At 42.3% G+C, this 19,600-nt stretch overlaps 1 protein-coding gene across 2 annotated transcripts; it reads left to right on the top strand.

The window, feature by feature from the left end:
• The first annotated feature begins 3,141 nt into the window (after window positions 1-3,141).
• fbxl2 (F-box and leucine-rich repeat protein 2) lies at window positions 3,142-19,468 on the top strand. Of its 2 annotated transcripts, XM_040122374.1 has the most exons (14): window positions 3,142-3,299; window positions 8,094-8,155; window positions 11,393-11,447; window positions 12,237-12,311; window positions 12,580-12,674; window positions 13,082-13,246; window positions 13,552-13,678; window positions 14,828-14,902; window positions 15,025-15,155; window positions 15,614-15,674; window positions 15,817-15,861; window positions 16,247-16,303; window positions 16,421-16,633; window positions 17,283-19,468. In XM_040122374.1, exons 1-14 carry the CDS (start codon window positions 3,270-3,272, stop codon window positions 17,388-17,390), a joined length of 1,299 nt encoding a protein of 432 aa, XP_039978308.1. In that variant the 5' UTR covers window positions 3,142-3,269; the 3' UTR covers window positions 17,391-19,468. The 2 variants fall into 2 exon arrangements, with proteins under 2 accessions (XP_039978308.1, XP_039978307.1); XM_040122373.1 differs by having other exon boundaries at window positions 16,247-16,633.
• The last annotated feature ends 132 nt before the right edge of the window (window positions 19,469-19,600 follow it).

Genomic DNA, 19,600 nt, shown 5'->3' with positions numbered 1-19,600 from the left:
TTTCACTCAGTTTCCCTGATTAGACCACTTCTCAGCACCGTGTAGACATGTACGGACTGTGCTTAACTTACATCTGTCTCACTTCACTGTGACAGTTGTACTTTTTTTCTAATAGGCATTTTGATTTTTCATGGCAGGAAAAGCCCAGGTTTTACTAATAGCATTGATGGCGGTTCTGTTCTATTCAAGTATCCCAATAGGTCCTGGCAGAGTGACAGTGAGCCAGCACGAACAACACCAGCACCCTGAAAGTGAAGCAGCTGAATAAAATTCAGCCATCGTTAATTTTATTATTTATGATTGTGCTTTTCCTACTGTGGCAAAAGCCTATTGCCACACAGTGAACTTGGCAGCTTTGCCTGTTTGGTCAGCCGGCCATGGTTATAGCCCGGGGAAGACCTGAGAGAACATGCCTTCTGTATCTAACTGATATTGAATCTATAGCACTGTCCTCAGTGTTTAGATCCTATACTTAAGTCAAATAGAAATACCACACTGTAAAAGTACTCCAATACAAGTAAAAGTGCTGCGTTAAAAATCTTTGTTCAGTAAAAGTGCAGAAGTGTCATCAACAAAATGTATCTGAGGTATCAAAAGTAAAAGCACTCATTATGAAGAATAGCTCCGTGTCATATACATGTATGTTATATAACTGGATTATTATTACCGTTGCATTTATGTGTAAGCAGCATTTTAATGTTGGAGCTAGTTGAGGGGGAACTAATTAGTGTATGTTATCTTATTCATTATGTCTTTTGTATGTAAGATAAGATAATATAACTATACTACATACGTCATGAACTTCTGCTATATACAGCATGAAGCATGAAAAAAAAAAAGAAATAAAAAGTGCTAAATACACCAACATAAATGGTTACCATAAATGGTATTAAGACAAACATAGTCTAAAATAGCAGGGAAAATAATGAAGCTACATTAAAAAACCAAATGCAAAAATTGCACTTGAATCAGATATTGCACTTGAGGGAATGAAAAGTAAAATCGTTATTTGCAAAATAACTAGTAGGGTTAATGTAGTGGGGTGAAAAATACAACTTTTCTCCCAGAGATGTCTTGGAGTAGAGGGAGAAAAGTAACAGGAAATGGAAATAATCAACTAAAATACAAGAATCTTCAAAATTGTATATTTAAGTACAGTACATGATGACAGTACGTGCTCTGGCCTGTTTCCACACAGTGACACCGAAGTGGTCGCTGTGCTGAAGTGGTTTTGTCCCTTTTTGTGACAGTACAGGGTGGACAGAGATGAGTGTGGTGGGATAGAGCGCCCCCTGGCTGAGGATTGTAAGAACACGTGTGAAGATATTTCATTCTGGATCTATAACTCACGCTCCAGTCTGTCTGCAGCCCTGTCTAATACCTGAATAAAGATACATGCAGTCCACGCACAGAATAATATTATCATCCACGGACTCATTTTCTGTGGAATCAGTCGTCCTTGTCTTGAATTTTGATAGCCAGAGGTGGAATCTGACAAAGCATGTATATTCCAATACTGTCCTTGAGTACAGCTTTTGAGGTACTTGTACGTCGTTAGCATTTCCATTTTTGCCATTCCATTTTATTTCCACAAAATCTATATGACAGCTATAGTCAGCAATATTTTGCACACTATTTTTCACAAGCAAACTTTGGATCAGCTTTCTGAAACAAGATGTCGCTCTTTATTGTAGAACTGAATCCTTAAAGATTGTAATTTATTATAAAAAGTTAAAACAAACTTACTACTACAGTAGGAATACTTCAACCTGTTTTCCATGCAAATCAACCAGTTTAAAGAAGGTTAAAAAAAATTATTCTGCTGCTACAACCTGCTGTATTCTCTTTTGTTTCAAGACAAACGCTCACGTGTAGATCATCATTAAACAGGTTGATAGATTAAATCAAAAACTGTGTTATAGTATAATAAGGTTTATAGGACTCTAAATTGCAGCGAGAAATGTATTTCTAAGACTGAGGTTTTTCAGGTTAAACTGCCCAAGACTTTATAATAAAGTAGTGAATATTTGCTATACCTCAACCAAATACAAGGAATATGCTGCTTACATCGGTGATGATATACCAATAATATAGGTTATGTAACACTATGAAAGGGGCCATTTGGCATAATGAGTGACTTTAAGTACATTTTGCTGAGACTTCTGTACTTTTACTACAGTAAGATTCTGAACACAGGACATGTACCTGTAGTGGAGTACTTTTATAGTGTGATGTTGTCATTTTATTTACTTCAGTAAAGGAGTACTTAGTCCACCGCTGTTGATATCTAAGCAGTTTACATAATGCAGGAAAGTTGCTTTGGGTGTGTGTGTGTGTGTGTGTGTGTGTGTCTGCAGGTTGAAGCCATGAAAATGACAGTGATGGAGATCTCTAGTGGAGAGGAAATCTTGGCTCCTCGATCTGGCGTTCACAGATGTGAGCGTTTCCTTCCCTTAATCGGACCAACCGGCTCGTGTTAGGTCACTCCTCGGCGCTGTTGTTTCCGAGACTGCCTCGGTGAATGCGGTAACAAGAAAAACAAAAAAAAAGCAAACGAACTCAAAAACAAAAACAAAAAAACAAAAAAAAAACGCCCTTGGTCGTAGGCTAATTCTGCAAAAATCTCAGCAAGCCCCCCCACAATCAAAACAAATCGACCACGCGTGCTTTTCCCGCAGCAATGACGTCACGTAGGCCCTCCCCTTCCCCCGCAAGTAAACAGAAAACGCTGAAGAAAGACGCTCGCGCCAGTCGCCATACGTGCGTTTGCCGCGGACAAAAGGTGCCGCGCGAGGCGAAAGCGGACGTTGATCTCGCGTGTCCCGTGCGTGCGTGCGGCTTTTATTTTAGCAAACTTGCGAGTTGTGGGGCCAGCTGACTCGCGCTGGAGCGATGAAGGGAGAGGCGGAAGTGAAGTCACTTGACAGACCGTCCATGTTATTATTGTTATTTTGGTAGCCCTGTGATGAGACGGACTGGGGAGCCGCTGGTCTCCGAGACAACGACCGTTACAGTTCCCGCAGGCCGCCCCGGACCGACACCACCCTCACCCACCGCCTCGCTGAGACCCGGAGACAGGAGCCTCGCTGACGGCTTGGGGGTGGGGGTGGGGGGGGTGGGGGGGGAGGAGGGTGTGAGGACCCAGCTCCAGCTCGGCTCCTACACTCCGACCGACCAAAAATAAAACGGCGACAAAAACAATAACGGCATTCGTCAAGCGGCTCGGTTGGTGCCTGTGCGGTTTGTAGCAGGGACGTGCCGCCGCAGACATGAACGGTATCACCAAAGGCCGGTTCGAGGTATGACAGAGGGAGTGGACCACCAGCGGTTAAACTGTTTGTTTCTAGTAGACGTGGGAGTCGTGGGTTTCTATAAGCAAAGTGTGTGTGTGTGTGTGTGTGTGTGTGTTTGTGTGTGTGTGTGCCGCGCGCGTGTGTGTGTGTGCGCGCGCGCGCGCGTGTGTGTGTGTGGTCGGTCCACCGCCGTGCTCTGCTCCTAATTTTACATGCAGTCGGGAGCCGAGGCGTTTTGTTGGTCAAGGGTAATCCGAAATCCTGTTATTGTCCTGCCGCACCAGTAGACAGCGGCGACATGGAGCTCAGGACTGCGGGACAGGAGGGCTGTGGCCGAGGATTGTCAGTATTATCAGGGCCGAGGCTGGCTGGCACTGTCGCCTGAGGTTACAGGCTTTCAGCAAGGGGGGCTGCAGATGGAGAGTAATGTTGTAAATACAAGCAGTGTAGCAGCATCCAATTAGTCATCACTTAGGTTTGGCAGGTGACGCCTCCTGGAATACCTGTGAGTGACAGGTGCCACAGGAGGCTCGGGTGGCTTGGTGAGAGTCACCGGCGCACTACAGACAGTCGTTGGGTGTTCAGGAAATCGGCGATAACAAAGTGTCTCAAACCAGTGCTATAAATGACCGTGTTTCCTCCCACGACCTTTCCATATTTCCATGACCATTTTGCAGGAAAGCGGTGCACACACACTCTTTGATGCATGTTGCAGCTCAGTGCTCAACTGCAGTGATGGAAAAAAGTATTCTCATCTTAGGTAAAAGTGGCAATACTTCAAGCTAAAAAAAAAAATACTTCAAGTGACTGCATGCAAAATTGTCAATACATGTACAAGTACGGAATTATTAGCAGCAAAGTATCAAAGTAAAGGCGTAAAGCAGCCAGAATGATCCCTGTCAGTGTTATATTACTGGAGGTTATTACTGATGTTACTGATTACTGACTATGCAGCATTTTACGTTGTAGCTGGATGAAGTAAAGCAATTCTTTTCTACGTCAAGTGCTGTTGCGTAATTTAATCCGTAACAGTAACTCATATTTTATAAGATGATCTGTTTTTTATGTAAAACCTTAATCTTCAAAGTAACCATCAACTACAACTGTCAAATACAGTGAATTTAGTGGAGGAAGAAGGGCAGCATTTGCTTCTGAAATGTATTGAGTTGAGGTATGAAAAACACAGTAGAAATACCTCAAAACTGTACTTAAATGCATTATTTGACTGAATGTACTTTGTCACCTTCCATCCCTTCTCAAGCGCATACAGTTTTACGGATAGTTTTGAGGTGCAACTTAGTTTCGACTGATGTGTAATACCTGTGTTATAATAAATACCTCGTTTTGCTGTGTCAACACTTTCCTCCCAATTGTGTACAAGCCTTAAATCAGCTCCCGTCCAACTGGTTGCAACTCCCATAAGCTGTTAGCAGTGTTTATCACGCATTGTTGAGATTCTTTTTGACTTGATGGTACTTGACTTTCTCTTTGAGGTTTTCAGCTGCTTGTGTACGATCATGTGTGTCCGCCTGTGAGTGAGTGAGAACAGAAGGTGGTAGTGGTGCTGATGTGTGTTGCCATATCAGTGGATTTCTCAACAGAGCTGTAAGCTTCTTAGATGAAAACCAGTGTACGGTGGGAAAGAAGCTGGTGTGTGTGAGAGAGAGAGAGAGAGAGAGAGAGGCTGAAGAGTAGGGGGTTATAGAGTAGGACGTGGGAGGGTCGCCTCATGGCCTAACACCTGAGATGATGCTTTATAATGAACACCTGGTGCAAGCCCCTCGTAGTTGCAGGCCCGAAACTGAACACACCATATGACCCAGATCTAATTTCTTCATAGCTGCTTTATTGTGGCAAAGAAACTCTATACCTGAGCCATGCAAGTTCAAAAGCCAGATTTGCATATCCACCCTGTTGTACACTGTCTAGGAATAGGAGTATGACTGCAGAGAGGAACTCCCTGCTTGGGAATGCTGCTCTGCTGGCACAGGGAACGAGGGCGCAAGAATGCTGAGGTGATAATTTTAATGAAGCACGCGTAACAGAGATGGCTGTGACCCTTGCTGTCATGATGCCATTTCTACGGCTGAGATTAGACACCAAATACTCGGTTCATGCCATTGCATCTGGCAACGTCTTTCATGGAGTTTGGGTTACACAGCGTGGAGAGAGAGGCTGTATGCGGACTTCTTTGTGGTGATCAGCTTTCTTCCACTGACACACAAATCACGTTTATAGGAAATGGGTCTTAATCATTATCAATTAATCTGTTGGTATATTTTTTTTTAGATTAGAGGATTAAATGTTTTGTTTATAAATAATACAGAAAGATTGTGAAAAATGTCAATCATAAGTTCTGATAGCTCAAGGTAACGTCGTCCAAACACCAAAAATTTTCAGGCAACAATGATATTAGAGCTGCGATGATTAGTCGATTAGTTGCTTGGTTAAGTGACAGAAAGATAATGAGGAACTTTGTTGATAATCGGTGCATTGCTCAAAGTCAAATTTTAAGCAAAAATGTCAATGTCAAATGAAGCAAATGTGAGAGTGTGCTGCTTTTTTTGGGTCTTATTTTATAGTAAAATCAATATCTTTGGTGTTTGGATAGTTGGTTGAACAAAACGAGACATTGGAGGACATCACTATGGCCTCAAGAAATTGTGCTGGGCATTTCTCACTGTTTTATGATGTTTCATAGACCAAACTAGTTCATCTGTTAATCGAGGCAATAATCAGCAGATTAAATCAGTAATAAAAATGATCCTCGGTTTCAGCCCTAAATGATTTAAAACAGAGAATAGAAGCAAATGTTTGGTGTTTTTCCTTGATAAAGGACTTGAATGATTACTCAAATATCACAATTAATGATGATTAGTTTTCTTTTGATGGGCTAATGTAGGAATTGTTTTAGCAGTAATCTGAAGTATCTCAATGTGAATTTTAAGTACTGTCAATGTCTAGCTAGTGTGGACAGTGCCAGACTAGATGCCAGTACACAGTAAAAGTTACGTTTCAGTTTGCAGGTTTAATCCACATCATGCAAAGACTCTGTGGCCCAGTTTCTTGGCCAGTGCTAGCGGTTTGATCAAAGCCTGTCTCGATTGCTTATAACCATGTGTCTGTTGAAGGAGAGGTCAAAGGTGAGTGATGTGTTACAGAGGTGGTTTGGAATTAGGTCTAAATTTAGTCCTAAATCGTAAGCCACCTCTGGCTTTAGAGAGAGACACTGAGTCAATATACCGTAGGCCTTTTCTGTTGACAGTTCTCCCCCTAACATTCAGTACATACAGTATTGGTCAATTACAGTCAATTTACTTTCCATTTACTCAGTTGACATGGTTCTAAATATAACTGATACCGTGTCACATGGTAATGATAAAGGCTTTATTGCAAAGCATTTGTATTGAACTTTTGTTGACCCTTTATTAAGCTTCCCATAGAGGTAGATGGCCTCTACCGAAATGGGTAGATCTTGATATTGTGTTATTCAATACGGGGGCATGTTGGGGACCAGAGATGGACATAGTTTTAACTATAACCTGGAGCTATTATTGGATATAGTTAATGAATAGGTTCAGAACTGTGTTTCAGACCATGTTGTCTGCTGTGTTGTTGCCTAAACAAAGATGTTAAATTTCAGACCAGTTTAGTTAATCTTTTGCTGGAGCTTGACTGGACCAACTCTCTCTCATTTTTATCATTTTAACCTCACTTCCTCTCAAATGGCCTTTAAACCCCCACCCGCCTAACCTTCCTCCCCTCTCACTCCTCTCCTTGCGTTCTCTGATTTGAATAATGACTTTTGCACACATTTTTCCAGTAGTCCCTGGCTTTAGCACCGTTTCTTTGTGTGCCTTTGCCTCTGTCTCTTACTTCCTTCTTCTGCCCCACTTCCTCCCTCCTTCGCCCATCTTGGTTTATTGCTTTCTCTTTCGAGGAGCTCACGTCTGTCATGGAGCTAACTGGAGCCAAGACGTTCTCAGAATCAACCTTTGCTTCTCCTGTGCCTTTCCTCGCTCCCCTTTGTTTTCTCCACATTTCAGCGTTTGTGTTTGCGTGTGAAACAGCAGGGAGTCCCCCTCATTAGATACAGTTTCTGAGTCTTTGAGGATACAAGTGTATCACTGGCTGGATGCATGTCTGCAGAGGCACAGCGAATGTGGGTGTTTGCCATAATTTAAATTCATGGCTGAATAGAGCCCACGTGATCTAGAATGTTCTGCCTCTGTTCTTCACATAGAGAGGTCTGATTTAAATCACCTGTGAGCATGTGTGTGTGTGTGTGTGTGTGTGTGTGTGTGTGTGTGTGTGTGTGTGTGTGTGTGTGTGTGTGTGTGTGTGTCCCACTCAGCAGATGGCCAGACATCCAGCGTGTAGACTAATTGAGATAAGCATGCCAACAAGCTGACCAGGCTAACAGAATTATAAGCTTGTAAGGAGGGGACGTGGAGAGCCAAATGTACCTCTGGCGTGTTTATTAGTATAGCTTAAGTTTATCGTTGATAACTGTAAATATAGTGCAAGGGCCTCTTTTCATTAAACAAATTTTGAGTTGGCGAAATAAAATAAAATTGTCCCTGAGACTGGTTTAGATCTGTTTGCTGTAGTCCTCATGTAGTGGATTTGCTGAAGGTGATAATGATGCTCTCCAATTTCTCTTTTGATATGTGTTGCCATTGTAACAGCTTGTGTCTTGTTTCTGTCTCATTACTCTTGACCACCTCAAACACACACATAACACACACACACACACACACACACTAACTCAATGTTATTGTTTATCTTGTGTCTCGGCAGGTGTTCTCAAACAGCGATGAAGCCCCCATTAACAAGAAGCTCCCCAAAGAGCTTCTTCTTAGGTAAGATTAATAATACGGAACTTTCGTACACACACACACATATGCAGACACACACAAAATACAACACAACATACCCTGGGACAATGGCTTAGGTCAGGGTTACTCATTAGCTGAAGCAGCCTTGAACAGTGCGTAGGAGTGTGTGTGTGTATGTTTGTTTTGTCACTAGTTGTGTGCGTGTGTGTGTTGTGTACTGTAGGTGTCTGTGTGTGTTTTGTATGATGTGTGTCGTATGATGTATGTTTGTCACCAGTCTGAAATGAGGTTCTGTTAACTGTGTGACCTACAGACCAATGTTTTGTCTCACAGCGGCAGCTGAGCATGACCCATAAATCTGACATCACACATCCACTCACCCGCGTTCATCCTCCACATTCATTTATTTATGGACTTGTGTGTGTGTTTGTGTATGCATGAATGTTAGAAAGGGATGCACCTGCATGTTCCTCTGCAGACACATGATGTGGACTGTTTATTTCTGCACTCCATTACTGCACGTGTGTGTCCGTGTGTGTGTCTATCTACTGTATGTGTGAATGTGTGAAACACTTCTGGGCCTATGCAAACTGTATGTCTGTGTATGTGTGCTATAAATAGCTTGTCTTAGCTGGTGGGGAATTCTGCAGTGCTGTGCTCTTCTGCTGCTCCAGCTGTGTCTCCACGGAGACTACCAGTACACCCATCACCGCCAGCACACTTTCACTGGTGGACAGAAAAACATGCACTCACATGCACTTGCTAGCTACAGCACATGACCTACTGTCACATATGTAATGTTGAGACACTTACAAAACATCAGCTGTGAGGAAGACTCATTGTGGTGGCAGTCAATCTTATATATAAACCATGAAAAGTGGGTTGACTGGAGCCAATTTTTATGTTTATGATTTTGTTCTGCCCTGTCACCATGTTACTCAGTGAGGGACATTGTTTTGTCCAAGTAGCATTTGTAAAATGCAGGTATACATCTGTTTGTAACCCTTTTTGAATACAATACCTCAAGATTCACACATGTTGTACCTCACTGAATTATGTATTAATTAGCAGTAGAAATTCCCATTTCCCATGATAAAATGTCCACATTGCATGTTGGATTTGACCAACTGTCCAAAACCAAAAGATATTGACACAAGACTAAGAAAAGTATCAAATCTTCCTATTTGAGAAGCTGGAACCAATGAACATTTTGTCTTCTAATTAATTAATTGACTAATTGTTGCTGCTCTAAAATGAAACAATATGACAGGTTTAGAGGAGAAACCCTCTCATTGGTTAAACTGCTCACAACTCCTTAGACATATAGTGATCTTTGATGAGGAGTTGCAAGCAGACACTGATTGATTTTAGGGGGTCACCGTCCAAGAGAAGTTTGTAACCCCTGGAGGAGATCACCCATGTGGTACAGTATGTATTGGCAAGTACGTTGCCATAGGAATATCGCCCACTTAATCTGTTAATTGAATTAATTAGTGTTAACATTAGCATTACTGTTTATTTTTAATGTATCACTGTAGGCGAGCCTGAGTACCTGACTTGTTTCCGCACTTGGCTGCCTTTCAGCCAGTGCATTGTAAACAGCTGTTATCTAGGCCAGTGCAGCATGGATATACACTGTGAAAAACTGTGCCGTGATATAGAAGAACCTTGTCTGACAGACAAGCCTCGGAGAGAGTTCGGAGTGGTTCGGGGTTCTCTTACCCAGAAGCACTGACTCAGCACCCTCTCCACCACCACCGCCCAAATTCATGTCTGACTGGAGTTACTATGGCAACCAGTCCCAGACTCACGGTGAAGGCCCGACTCTCTCTTATCTGGCCATGCTTGAAGGGCCAGGTGTACATTTTGTCAACAAATAGGACTATGCTCCATTAAAATATTATTATGTACCACCTCAGAAAAAAGGCCATACCCAGGCAGGATTTGACGGGGCAATGAAAAGCTGTTAATGTTTTTTCTGTTCTGTCTGTGTTCAGAGAAAGCATTAGGGCTTCCTTGCAAGTAGTAAATCGAAAAACATACAGTACTCACGATGTTGTAGCTCTGAATCTGGCTCTATTATGTCACTTTCTCCCCTTCCCTTTGTCTTTTCTTTCTCATTCTTATAAAAAAAAGTCCATATCAGCGATACAGATATAGCCTGTCTGTATTCAGCAACCTCTCCTCATCTAAAAAGTCAGAGCTGATCTCAACTATTAGGCTTTTATTAAGTCAAATAGTTTAACAGGACTCAAAGCAGGACTCACCAAATCAGATTAATTGATTGCTTCCCTGTGAGTTTTATTATTAATAGAATTCTTCTGTGGTTGGTTAAAAGGCCTCTATCACACAAAATGTTTGATTAAAACAGACAGTCAGTCAATGATCAGCGTCACAGTCATTAACCAGTTATTAGAATGGAGATCGATGAAAGTCTGCTCGATTGCTCAGCTTCTCTGGTGGCCTGCAATGATTTCAAGAACTGCGTGTGTGTGTGTGTCCATGTGTGCGATGTGTGAGAGCGCATGTGTGTCACGTGCGCATGTGTGTGAGTCTCTTTGCGTTGCTTTGTCGATTGTATGCATGTGCTCCCTGACACAAGACTCCGGTATAGATTATACAGACATGTCCCAACATGCCCTGGCACTAACACACAGCCTTTGTCTGCGTCTATATGAAGGAAACAATGGCCAGCCCCTGTTTCCTAGGGTTTAAAGGACATTCAGACCCCAGCTGCACTCAAAGCTTTGGCACCATGACAATTCTCTGAATAGCACAAATTTTGTATAGATTGTCCCTCACCCCTTAACTACCTTAACAGAAACAGGCCATTTAATCACCGGGAACTCAGAGGAGGTATACATGTTTGGTTTCCTATGTGTGTGTATGCACATGTATACATGTATATGTTTATCTATCTGTCCCAGGCTGTCTGTGGCCTTGCCGGTCTGAGTTCCAGAGATTACTCATTGGCAGATTAATGGATTGAGCTGACCCAGTAGCCTGCTGCATGCAGCCCTTTGTGGATGACCAGCCCACAGCTCAAACACTGCATGTCTGTGGGGCTCTCCCGCTACCAACCAAACACAGGGGATTGCTCTGTTTTCTACAGACTTAAAAACATATATTCACTAAACACAAAAGCAAAGATATTCAAATAAAAAGTCTAACTTGAAACTGAACTCTTTATCAGAGAACCATCATTGATCCGGGAAACACTCATCCTGTTTTTTTTTTTTTTTCTTTTGTCTCTTTTTCTAGAATATTCTCCTATCTAGATGTGGTTACACTCTGTAGGTGTGCCCAAGTATCCAAGGTAAGCATTTCTCTCTCTACACTTTCAAGCCACCCAATGTGCGCTAACACACTCATTGTTTTAAAAGAATGAATTTATGTTTTTCCAAACTATGGTATGGTTACATTGAACCTGGTTTACAATAGTTGGATTCTCTAGAAATGTCTATAGTATAGTGCCATCTGCTGGTTATGTGTAAGTGGACCACTGCTTTGCCATATTGTACTGCAGCTGAAAGCCATTTATGAATAAGCTATCTGTGAATAATAACAAGGGCTTCGCATGAGGACTGTGAATGCAGAACTGTGGTGGCTGCCTCCCCACAAAAGCTCCAATGTGCATTATTGTGTCTCTGTGATAGTTTTGACCTTTTTCTATATGTTTTATGTTAGTTTATCTCTTTTCTGTCTAGCTTCATGCAGGTGTTCTTTGTGCCTACATATCTAGTCATCGTTATGATTGGTGTTCGGATTTTCAGGATTAATCGATCAGTTGTATAAGGTCTCAGACCCCAGTGAAAAATCCCCAAATTGTTTCTGAGAGCCCAAGATGATGTCTTGAGTCTTGTTTTGTCCGATCAAAACGATTTCGATCCAATAACTTTCAGTTTATAAAATGGTATGAAAACCAGCGACTGCACTTGTTCCATGAAGAAAGAAACAAAAAATGTTCATAGTGTACACAAACCTACAGGATGCTATACAATAGAGATTCTCCCCCATATTATGATAACAGAGTAACCTTCCCCCGCCTCTCTCTGACCCACTTGTCTGTCTCTGTCCACGATCTGCCTGTCTGTCACCCTCTCAGGCTTGGAATGTCCTGGCCCTAGATGGCAGCAACTGGCAGAAGATCGACCTGTTCAACTTCCAGACAGACATAGAGGTGAGGGGTGTGTCTTTGAGGGAGAAAAAGAGAAGCGTGAGGGGGTAGAATGGACAGCATTTGCATATATGTGCCGCATGCGTGTGTGAATGTTTGTGCTTGTTGAGTAGCATTATCCAGTCCAAGGCTTAGTGCTGGGTCAGTAGGCTTTGGTGCCGACTGTGACGTCATATCTGATCCTCTGTCCTGTGGCCCAAGTAATATTACTCTCTCTCTCTCTCTCTCTCTCTCTCTCTCTCTCTCTCTTTCTCTGTCCCCTGTGTCTCAGGGGCGTGTAGTGGAGAACATTTCGAAGCGTTGTGGAGGCTTCCTGAGGCAGCTGAGCCTCAGGGGCTGCCTGAGTGTCGGAGATGCCTCCATGAAGTGAGATTCCCATTGTCTCTCTGACATACACTTTCATAATTAATATGGTTATGATTTGGCTTTTACTTAGAGTCATTCTCTTGTTGGTTTGATTACTTTCTGTTTTGTCCCCTGTGTTTACATTAAATCTCTTGATCTGCTAATTTACATGGCTTCACTTGAAAATTTCTATCACCTCTGTAAGCAACTGATTTAAAGAAATACAAGTTGTTCTTTGGAGGCTTTTGTATAACAGCAACACCAAAAAAAGAAATGTGCAGTAGTTGTACAACAACCTCTCAAAGGCCTGTAGATGACTTTGTTAATTTTCTCCTGAGAAACTCCCCGCATCTGACTTCTCATTTATTCAATGAAGCTACTCTTGAGTAATTCCCCTTCGCCCTCCTCACTGTTCGACTGTTTCCCAGGACATTTGCTCAGAACTGCAGAAACATCGAAGTGTTGAACCTGAATGGCTGCACCAAGATCACAGACAGCACCTGCCTCAGTCTCAGCAAGTTTTGCTCCAAACTCAAACACCTAGATCTCACCTCTTGTGTGTCTATCAGCAACCACTCCCTCAAGGCTCTCAGGTAGTACTTGCACACTGGCTAACTAAACCCGAACATAACAAAACCCCTATCAACACTAAAACGGAAACAGTTGTCAGTTCCCCACAAAGCCCTCACCTGTTACATCCTGAGAACGTACTGTACAGTCACACATAACCTCACCTATACACCCTCTGTATCCCACTCTTACGTGCACATGCTCTGTCTACAATGTGCACACTGTTCTGTGTTGAACTCTTCAGAAAAATAGTACATGTAAACCAGCTCACATGTCCCATATGCTTGTCTGTATGTGTATTGTGAATCGTGTGGGTGTCCGTGTTCAGTGATGGCTGCAGAATGCTGGAGATGTTGAACCTGTCATGGTGTGACCAGATCACACGTGATGGCATCGAGGCTCTGGCTAGAGGCTGCAACGGTTTACGCGCACTGTTCCTCAGAGGCTGCACACAGGTACAGTATTTACACACTCAGGCACACACTAACATGGCAGGGCAAGAAATGTATATTTATATTTATATTTATTTATTTTAGGGAGCATGTTATGCTCTTTCCGGGTTTTTTTCATTCCATTTTAAAATACATTTTCACCTCATATTGGTGATTAAACACTTAAAGAATTTGTAGCTCTGTATGTAGTCCAAGTAGCATAAAAGATCAAATAAAGATCGTAAAAGACCATAATTAAAGCTAATCTTTTGTGCTCGATAAAAAGTTTCACTATAAAATACCTGAATTGTTTAAAAGGAGTAGATGGGGTAAAACATTTTTATCTAATTTTTATCTGGTTCTTATCTTCCCGTTCATCAAATGTTGTTTGGGTTTCTTTCTGCTGAGCCCACTGTTGAGCACAGCTTACTGTGAATAAGGTCCTCAGATGTTTATAACATTTCATACTATGCTTCACCTGAGGAAAATGTAAAAAGAGATGGTAAAAACACAGACAACTCAAAACAAAAACCTATAAATTCTCAAATTATTTATAATAAAAACCAAAACCATAAAATCCAGTAGTCGCCACACTTCTTTCCCACTACTGAACATACATAGCAGGGCTTACTGAAGAGAAATATACCGTTTTCCACACTTGGTGTTCCCAAAGCACTATGTTTTCCATACCATGGTATTTGTGCATTTTTCTTGAATTGTAATCTCATTGGTTGTTTTTTTTTGGTTTTTTTTGTTGATGTGGTGGTTTATGTTGGGCTGGCATTTCTTTCTCTACCTCTGTAGGGCCAACCTTTTCTTCAGACTGTGCTCAATTGTTTTCTTACCAAAGTGTAGTCCGTTTTTCTTGCCTGGAAAAAAAGCAAGAAACCCCAATGAATCGTCCTTGGGGGCTCACATGGGTCCGTCACACGTGAATATCACTGTAGATTGAACTAATTGGAAAAACAGGGAGCAGTGTAGAATTGATCGAAGGCTTCTCTGTTTACTGGGGAGCATTTTGAGTTTCAAGAGTCTTGGAATCGCAAAACACTGGTTGTTGGTTTTTTGCCCTAGCAGGTACATCAACACACATACACACAGTCACATTCACATGTAGATTATTGGTCTGTGTCTTGATTGACAATATTTTGCATTTTTTTAATTTTAACCCAGCTGGAAGATGGAGCATTGAAACACCTTCAGAAACACTGCCCAGAACTCACCACCATCAATATGCAGTCTTGCACAGTAAGACGAACATTTGGTTGTGGGATGGGAGGAGGGAGAGACTGATAACAATGCATGAGGGATGTGTCTGTATGCCTCTGTGTTTTATTCAGTTGTTTTGTGTTGTCTTCTGTTGCCTCCAGCAAATAACAGATGAAGGCTTGGTCAGTCTCTGCCGAGGATGCCACAAGCTGCAGATCCTCTGTGTGTCTGGCTGCAGTAACATCACGGATGCCTCCCTCACTGCATTGGGACTCAACTGTCCCCAGCTCAAGTGAGAAAAACACACACATGCCCACATCTATATACACAAATATTCTCAAAGAGATCAGCAACCTGCTTCAGTATCCATAAAAATATCCTCCTCAGGCTGTGTGACTGCTCTCATTTCCAAAAATGGGCGAGAATCACTATATGTATTTGTGGTTCTACCGGTACATTTAGCCACTGAAAAATAACAGGATCCATGTAATATTGTGACCCAAAAGTCCTACCGTATGGGCTTTTCCTCGGGATCAGTTGTTAGAGCTGGGGACAAGTCTGTGGCCGTCCAATGCAACCCACCGTGTCCCACGGTGATCTTCAATACCCTCTCTTCAGACTGGCTGATGATTTATTGTTGTTGTAAACATTATTAGATACAGGACGAGTCAAAAGAATCCAACAGTGTTTCCAGCTGCACACCGCTCCGAGTGGTCTTCACACGTTTAGTATGTTTCTGTGTGATTTCAGGATTCTTGAAGCTGCACGATGCTCCCATGTTACAGATGCTGGGTTCACTGTGCTGGCCAGGGTGAGTTTTGTTTTGCTCTCTTTCTCCTGTTTTCTTATCTGTGAGCCTTTTGTTAGGTCAACCGTCCATTTCACCTCGATATCTCCGAGTTGAATTAAATGTTTTTCTCACAAAAGCTAAAACCATCTGTTTATCTTCACAGAATTGTCATGAGCTTGAAAAAATGGACTTAGAAGAATGTATTTTGGTAAGAAAATTTGTGGTTTCCTTATTTACTCCCAACATCATGCTCGTGGTATTAATTCATCTTGCATCTGGAATCATTCTTGGCTTTTATCTGTTTGGGTAGAGATTAGATTGTATGAAAAAGACAGATGTGATATTATGCATGGCAGGGTATGTTTCCTGCCAAGAAGGAGAGTGAGCAGTCCGATGACCTCTGTATTTAAATCACTTTTGACAGAAAGCAGAGAGCGAGACAGAGCAGAAGTGACACAGGCAAAAAAGTTTTTGTGGGATTCAGAACTAGACACGAACATGCAGCACATGCCTCCAAAAAGTTAGACCTGAGCCTCTCAGCTGTCTCGAGACATGTGACACCAGTATTTTAATCAAACTTGTCCCCCCCTCAGGTGACAGATAACACCCTGGTTCAGCTGTCTATCCACTGTCCCCGCCTGCAAGCACTGGTAAACATTTCAAACTACAGTTCTGATTTTGTGGCAGGTTCGGCCTCAGCCTGTATGCATGCCTATGCCTTTAATACATCTGTGTGTCTTCATACCTGTCTGCTGTGTCCCGGTCAGTCCCTATCCCACTGCGAGCTGATCACAGATGATGGCATCAGAGCTCTGAGCAGCAGTACCTGTGGCCAAGAGCGCCTCACTGTGGTGGAGCTGGACAACTGCCCCCTCATCACTGACGTTACCCTGGAGCACCTGAAGAGCTGCCATCGTCTGGAGCGCATTGAGCTTTACGACTGTCAGCAAGTCACCAGGGCTGGCATCAAACGCATCCGGGTCAGTGGAAATCGCTGGGGAATAGAGGCTGTTTCTGGTCACATAAAGTGTGCTCTTATGGATGATTGGATCTGTGGATTTTTAAAATCTCTTCTCCATTTAGTTATAGACTCTACCTTATTTTATCTAAAAATCATGTAGTTTATTGTTAAATTATAGGTTATGGTTTGACATTTTGGGAAATACACCAGAGCTGTGTTGTCACTACTGTGAAAAGAAATTATCTTGATCATAAAGCCATAAATTGTCATTTTTATCCTTTTTTTTGTTGAACAGTTTTTAAGAAACAAGATACAACGTGATAATTTCTAAGTTTAAGGGTGGCTGGTAGTCATATTTTTTACCATCAAATAGTGCTAGCTGTTTCCTCCTGTTACTGGTCTTTATGCTAAGCTAAGCTAACTTCCAGCTGGCCATAGCCTTATATTTATCAGACACACATAAGAATGGTATCTCTCTTCTCATCATAACTTTTGGCAAGAAAGCGAATAAGCCTTTTTCAGAAGATGTCAAACTCCCCCTTTAAGGAAAAATAGAACGGTTAGCTGGATGCAGAAGAGGACCCTGAACATATGTGGGCTTTTTCCTGTGTTTTTTCTTTGTTTTTCCTTTTTATAGCCTTATATTAACACACCTCTTTCCCACACAGGCCCACCTGCCAGAGATCAAGGTCCACGCCTACTTTGCCCCAGTGACACCCCCCCCCTCTGTACATGGAGGTGGCCAGCGTCTGTGCCGCTGCTGCATCATCCTCTGACAGTGGAGGGCGAGGGGGGGCCACCTCTGTCTACAGGTCCTGCTGCTCTGATATGGGCTGAAATGGGGTTGGGGGGGGGCTGGGGTAGGTGCAGGGGAGAGGAGGGGCTGGACCCACTCACTGCTCCTGATCACTGATCATTACATAGACTGATCACCACTGATCCCTGATCAGTTGAACCCGCCCCTCCTCTCTCCTCTTGCTCACCAATCAGCTTTGCAGCAGCCCCAGGATTTTGCGTGAAGGGGGTCAGGGGAAGGAACATGGATGGATGGATGGATGGACTCTCTCTTTTTCTCTCTGTGTCTCGTTCTCTCGCTCTCTTTCACTGTAAGGACAAAAACAGGTTCTCCACTCCATCCCTCTTCTCACACCCCTGACTCCCCACCTGTGGGCTTAGAGGAAGGCATCTGGACAGCTGGAGATGGGGGGTCTGAACAGTGGATCTTCAATGCATCATGTTCAAACTACAAAAAAAAAAAGACAATATTGTCATCTTGGACAACAGTTCGCTCTCTGTGGAGTATCATCTCAACCAATCACATGACACCTCTATGTGACCATTCTGTGATGCATTCTGCTTTGACCAATAAACACACTGCATGGAGGGAGAGCAGAGCTGGGTTGTAGAAAATGCAAATCATCTGGATGTAAATGGTGATTCTTGGCACAGCCAGCTCAACTCTCTAGTGTGGAAGAGTTGGAAAGAAACAGGAAGTACAGATTGGGACATGTGACATATTTGTGCATTTGAGAAACTTCTGTTGAGATTTTGATTCTGTTTGTACAGAGAATGTTTTGCAATGGAAAAAAAATTACAGTTATGGCAACTCACTCAAAATTGGGGTAGGACAACAAAATATTGTTTCATTTTCTTTTATTCAGTGCTTATTGTAATTGTCCATGCCTGTCTATCCAGAGAGGGAGATATTCTGTCATTCTCTTTGAAGGGGAAAAGAAGAAACTGGACCTATGATTCAGACCCTCAGCGACTAAAAGCATTATATTGACTCTGTATGACACTGGGATGAGAGGCCTCTCCTGTGTACTGCTTGGTAAATTTGGCTCATAGGCCCTGATCCAATCCCGTCAGTAGCCCTGTGCACTAGCTCCTGCTTGACCACTTAAGCGTTTGTTTACATCCTGGATTAGGTTAGCACCAGAGACAAACTTGTTTACATCAGTAGGTTTCCAGTCTCCCTACTAGTCAGAGTAAGTTTAGTAACACTGATACAACTGTGGTATACCTACTTTTTTTTAAGTGGACTGTGAAGTCCATTATTCAGATGTATTGCTGTGTGTATTTGGATTTCAATCAGGGCTAAAATTGGTGCACCTTTGCTTCAAAATGAAATGAAAATTTGTTTAAAGTTGAGATGATAGGTATTAGAATGTGAGCAAAGGCACCTCAACCTTTTGACAATCACATGAATGTATTTATTTGAACGTTAATTTCATATAGTTCTGTGTAATTGGCAGTTTACTGATGATGTAGGATATAATGAGTTGTCTATATTTAATATGCTTAATGCCCCAAATAGCACCTAAGGATTTTTTAGAAAAAGCATTTGACACAGGTCTGGTGAGATCTATGTATTTAATTGATCAACAACAAATTCCCACTCATCCAGTCTTACAAAACATACAGTATGTGACAACAGGTGTTTGATATGAAGTGATTGGAAGGCCCCAGAACCAACAGTTTATTTTACTCTATACAGACACTCCCTCAGATCAGCATTATCTGTCTCGCCAAGCAGAGTACACATGTATGGGGCATGAATTACCACCTCGAAGGACTGAAACTACAACAAAACAGAAGCAGCTCGCAATATTGTGCTAAAAAAGAGACTGGCAAGTGCTGTGTTTTGCCAAGTGCTCACAGACTAGGGAGGTTGGCAGGACTATTGATAGGACTGACACAAAGGAGAGCAGACAGAAAGATAAAGATGGACTCAGATACAGAGCTGACTTGACTGGCTGTGATACTAATGCCCTCTCTTTGACAGCTGTTTTAACAGTTTTATGTTTAAGAAAATAAATAAGTAAATGAAAAAATAAACAAATGAATAAATAAAAGTGACTAATAGTAAATGTGCTTTGTCTCTCCTGTGTGAAATTTTGTCCCCAACTATTGACAGTGAACTGCGGCAAACTGAACGCGGGCTTTACAGCAGTTTCACCGCTAGATGTCACCACAGAGCCGTGTA

This window comes from Xiphias gladius, chromosome 24, assembly GCF_016859285.1.
Source record: "Xiphias gladius isolate SHS-SW01 ecotype Sanya breed wild chromosome 24, ASM1685928v1, whole genome shotgun sequence".
Classification (NCBI taxonomy): Eukaryota; Metazoa; Chordata; class Actinopteri; order Istiophoriformes; family Xiphiidae; genus Xiphias; species Xiphias gladius.
This window is presented reverse-complemented; position numbering and strand designations above follow the sequence as displayed.

What these genes read in the sequence shown, in the direction of transcription:
- fbxl2 (XM_040122373.1), top strand. Translation starts at nt 3,270, where the DNA reads ATGAACGGTATCACCAAAGGCCGGTTCGAG. An exon ending in CCCAAAGAGCTTCTTCTTAG is followed by an intron (nt 8,156 to 11,392) that starts GTAAGATTAATA and finishes CTCTTTTTCTAG; the next exon opens with AATATTCTCCTATCTAGATG. An exon ending in TCCTCAGAGGCTGCACACAG is followed by an intron (nt 13,679 to 14,827) that starts GTACAGTATTTA and finishes ATTTTAACCCAG; the next exon opens with CTGGAAGATGGAGCATTGAA.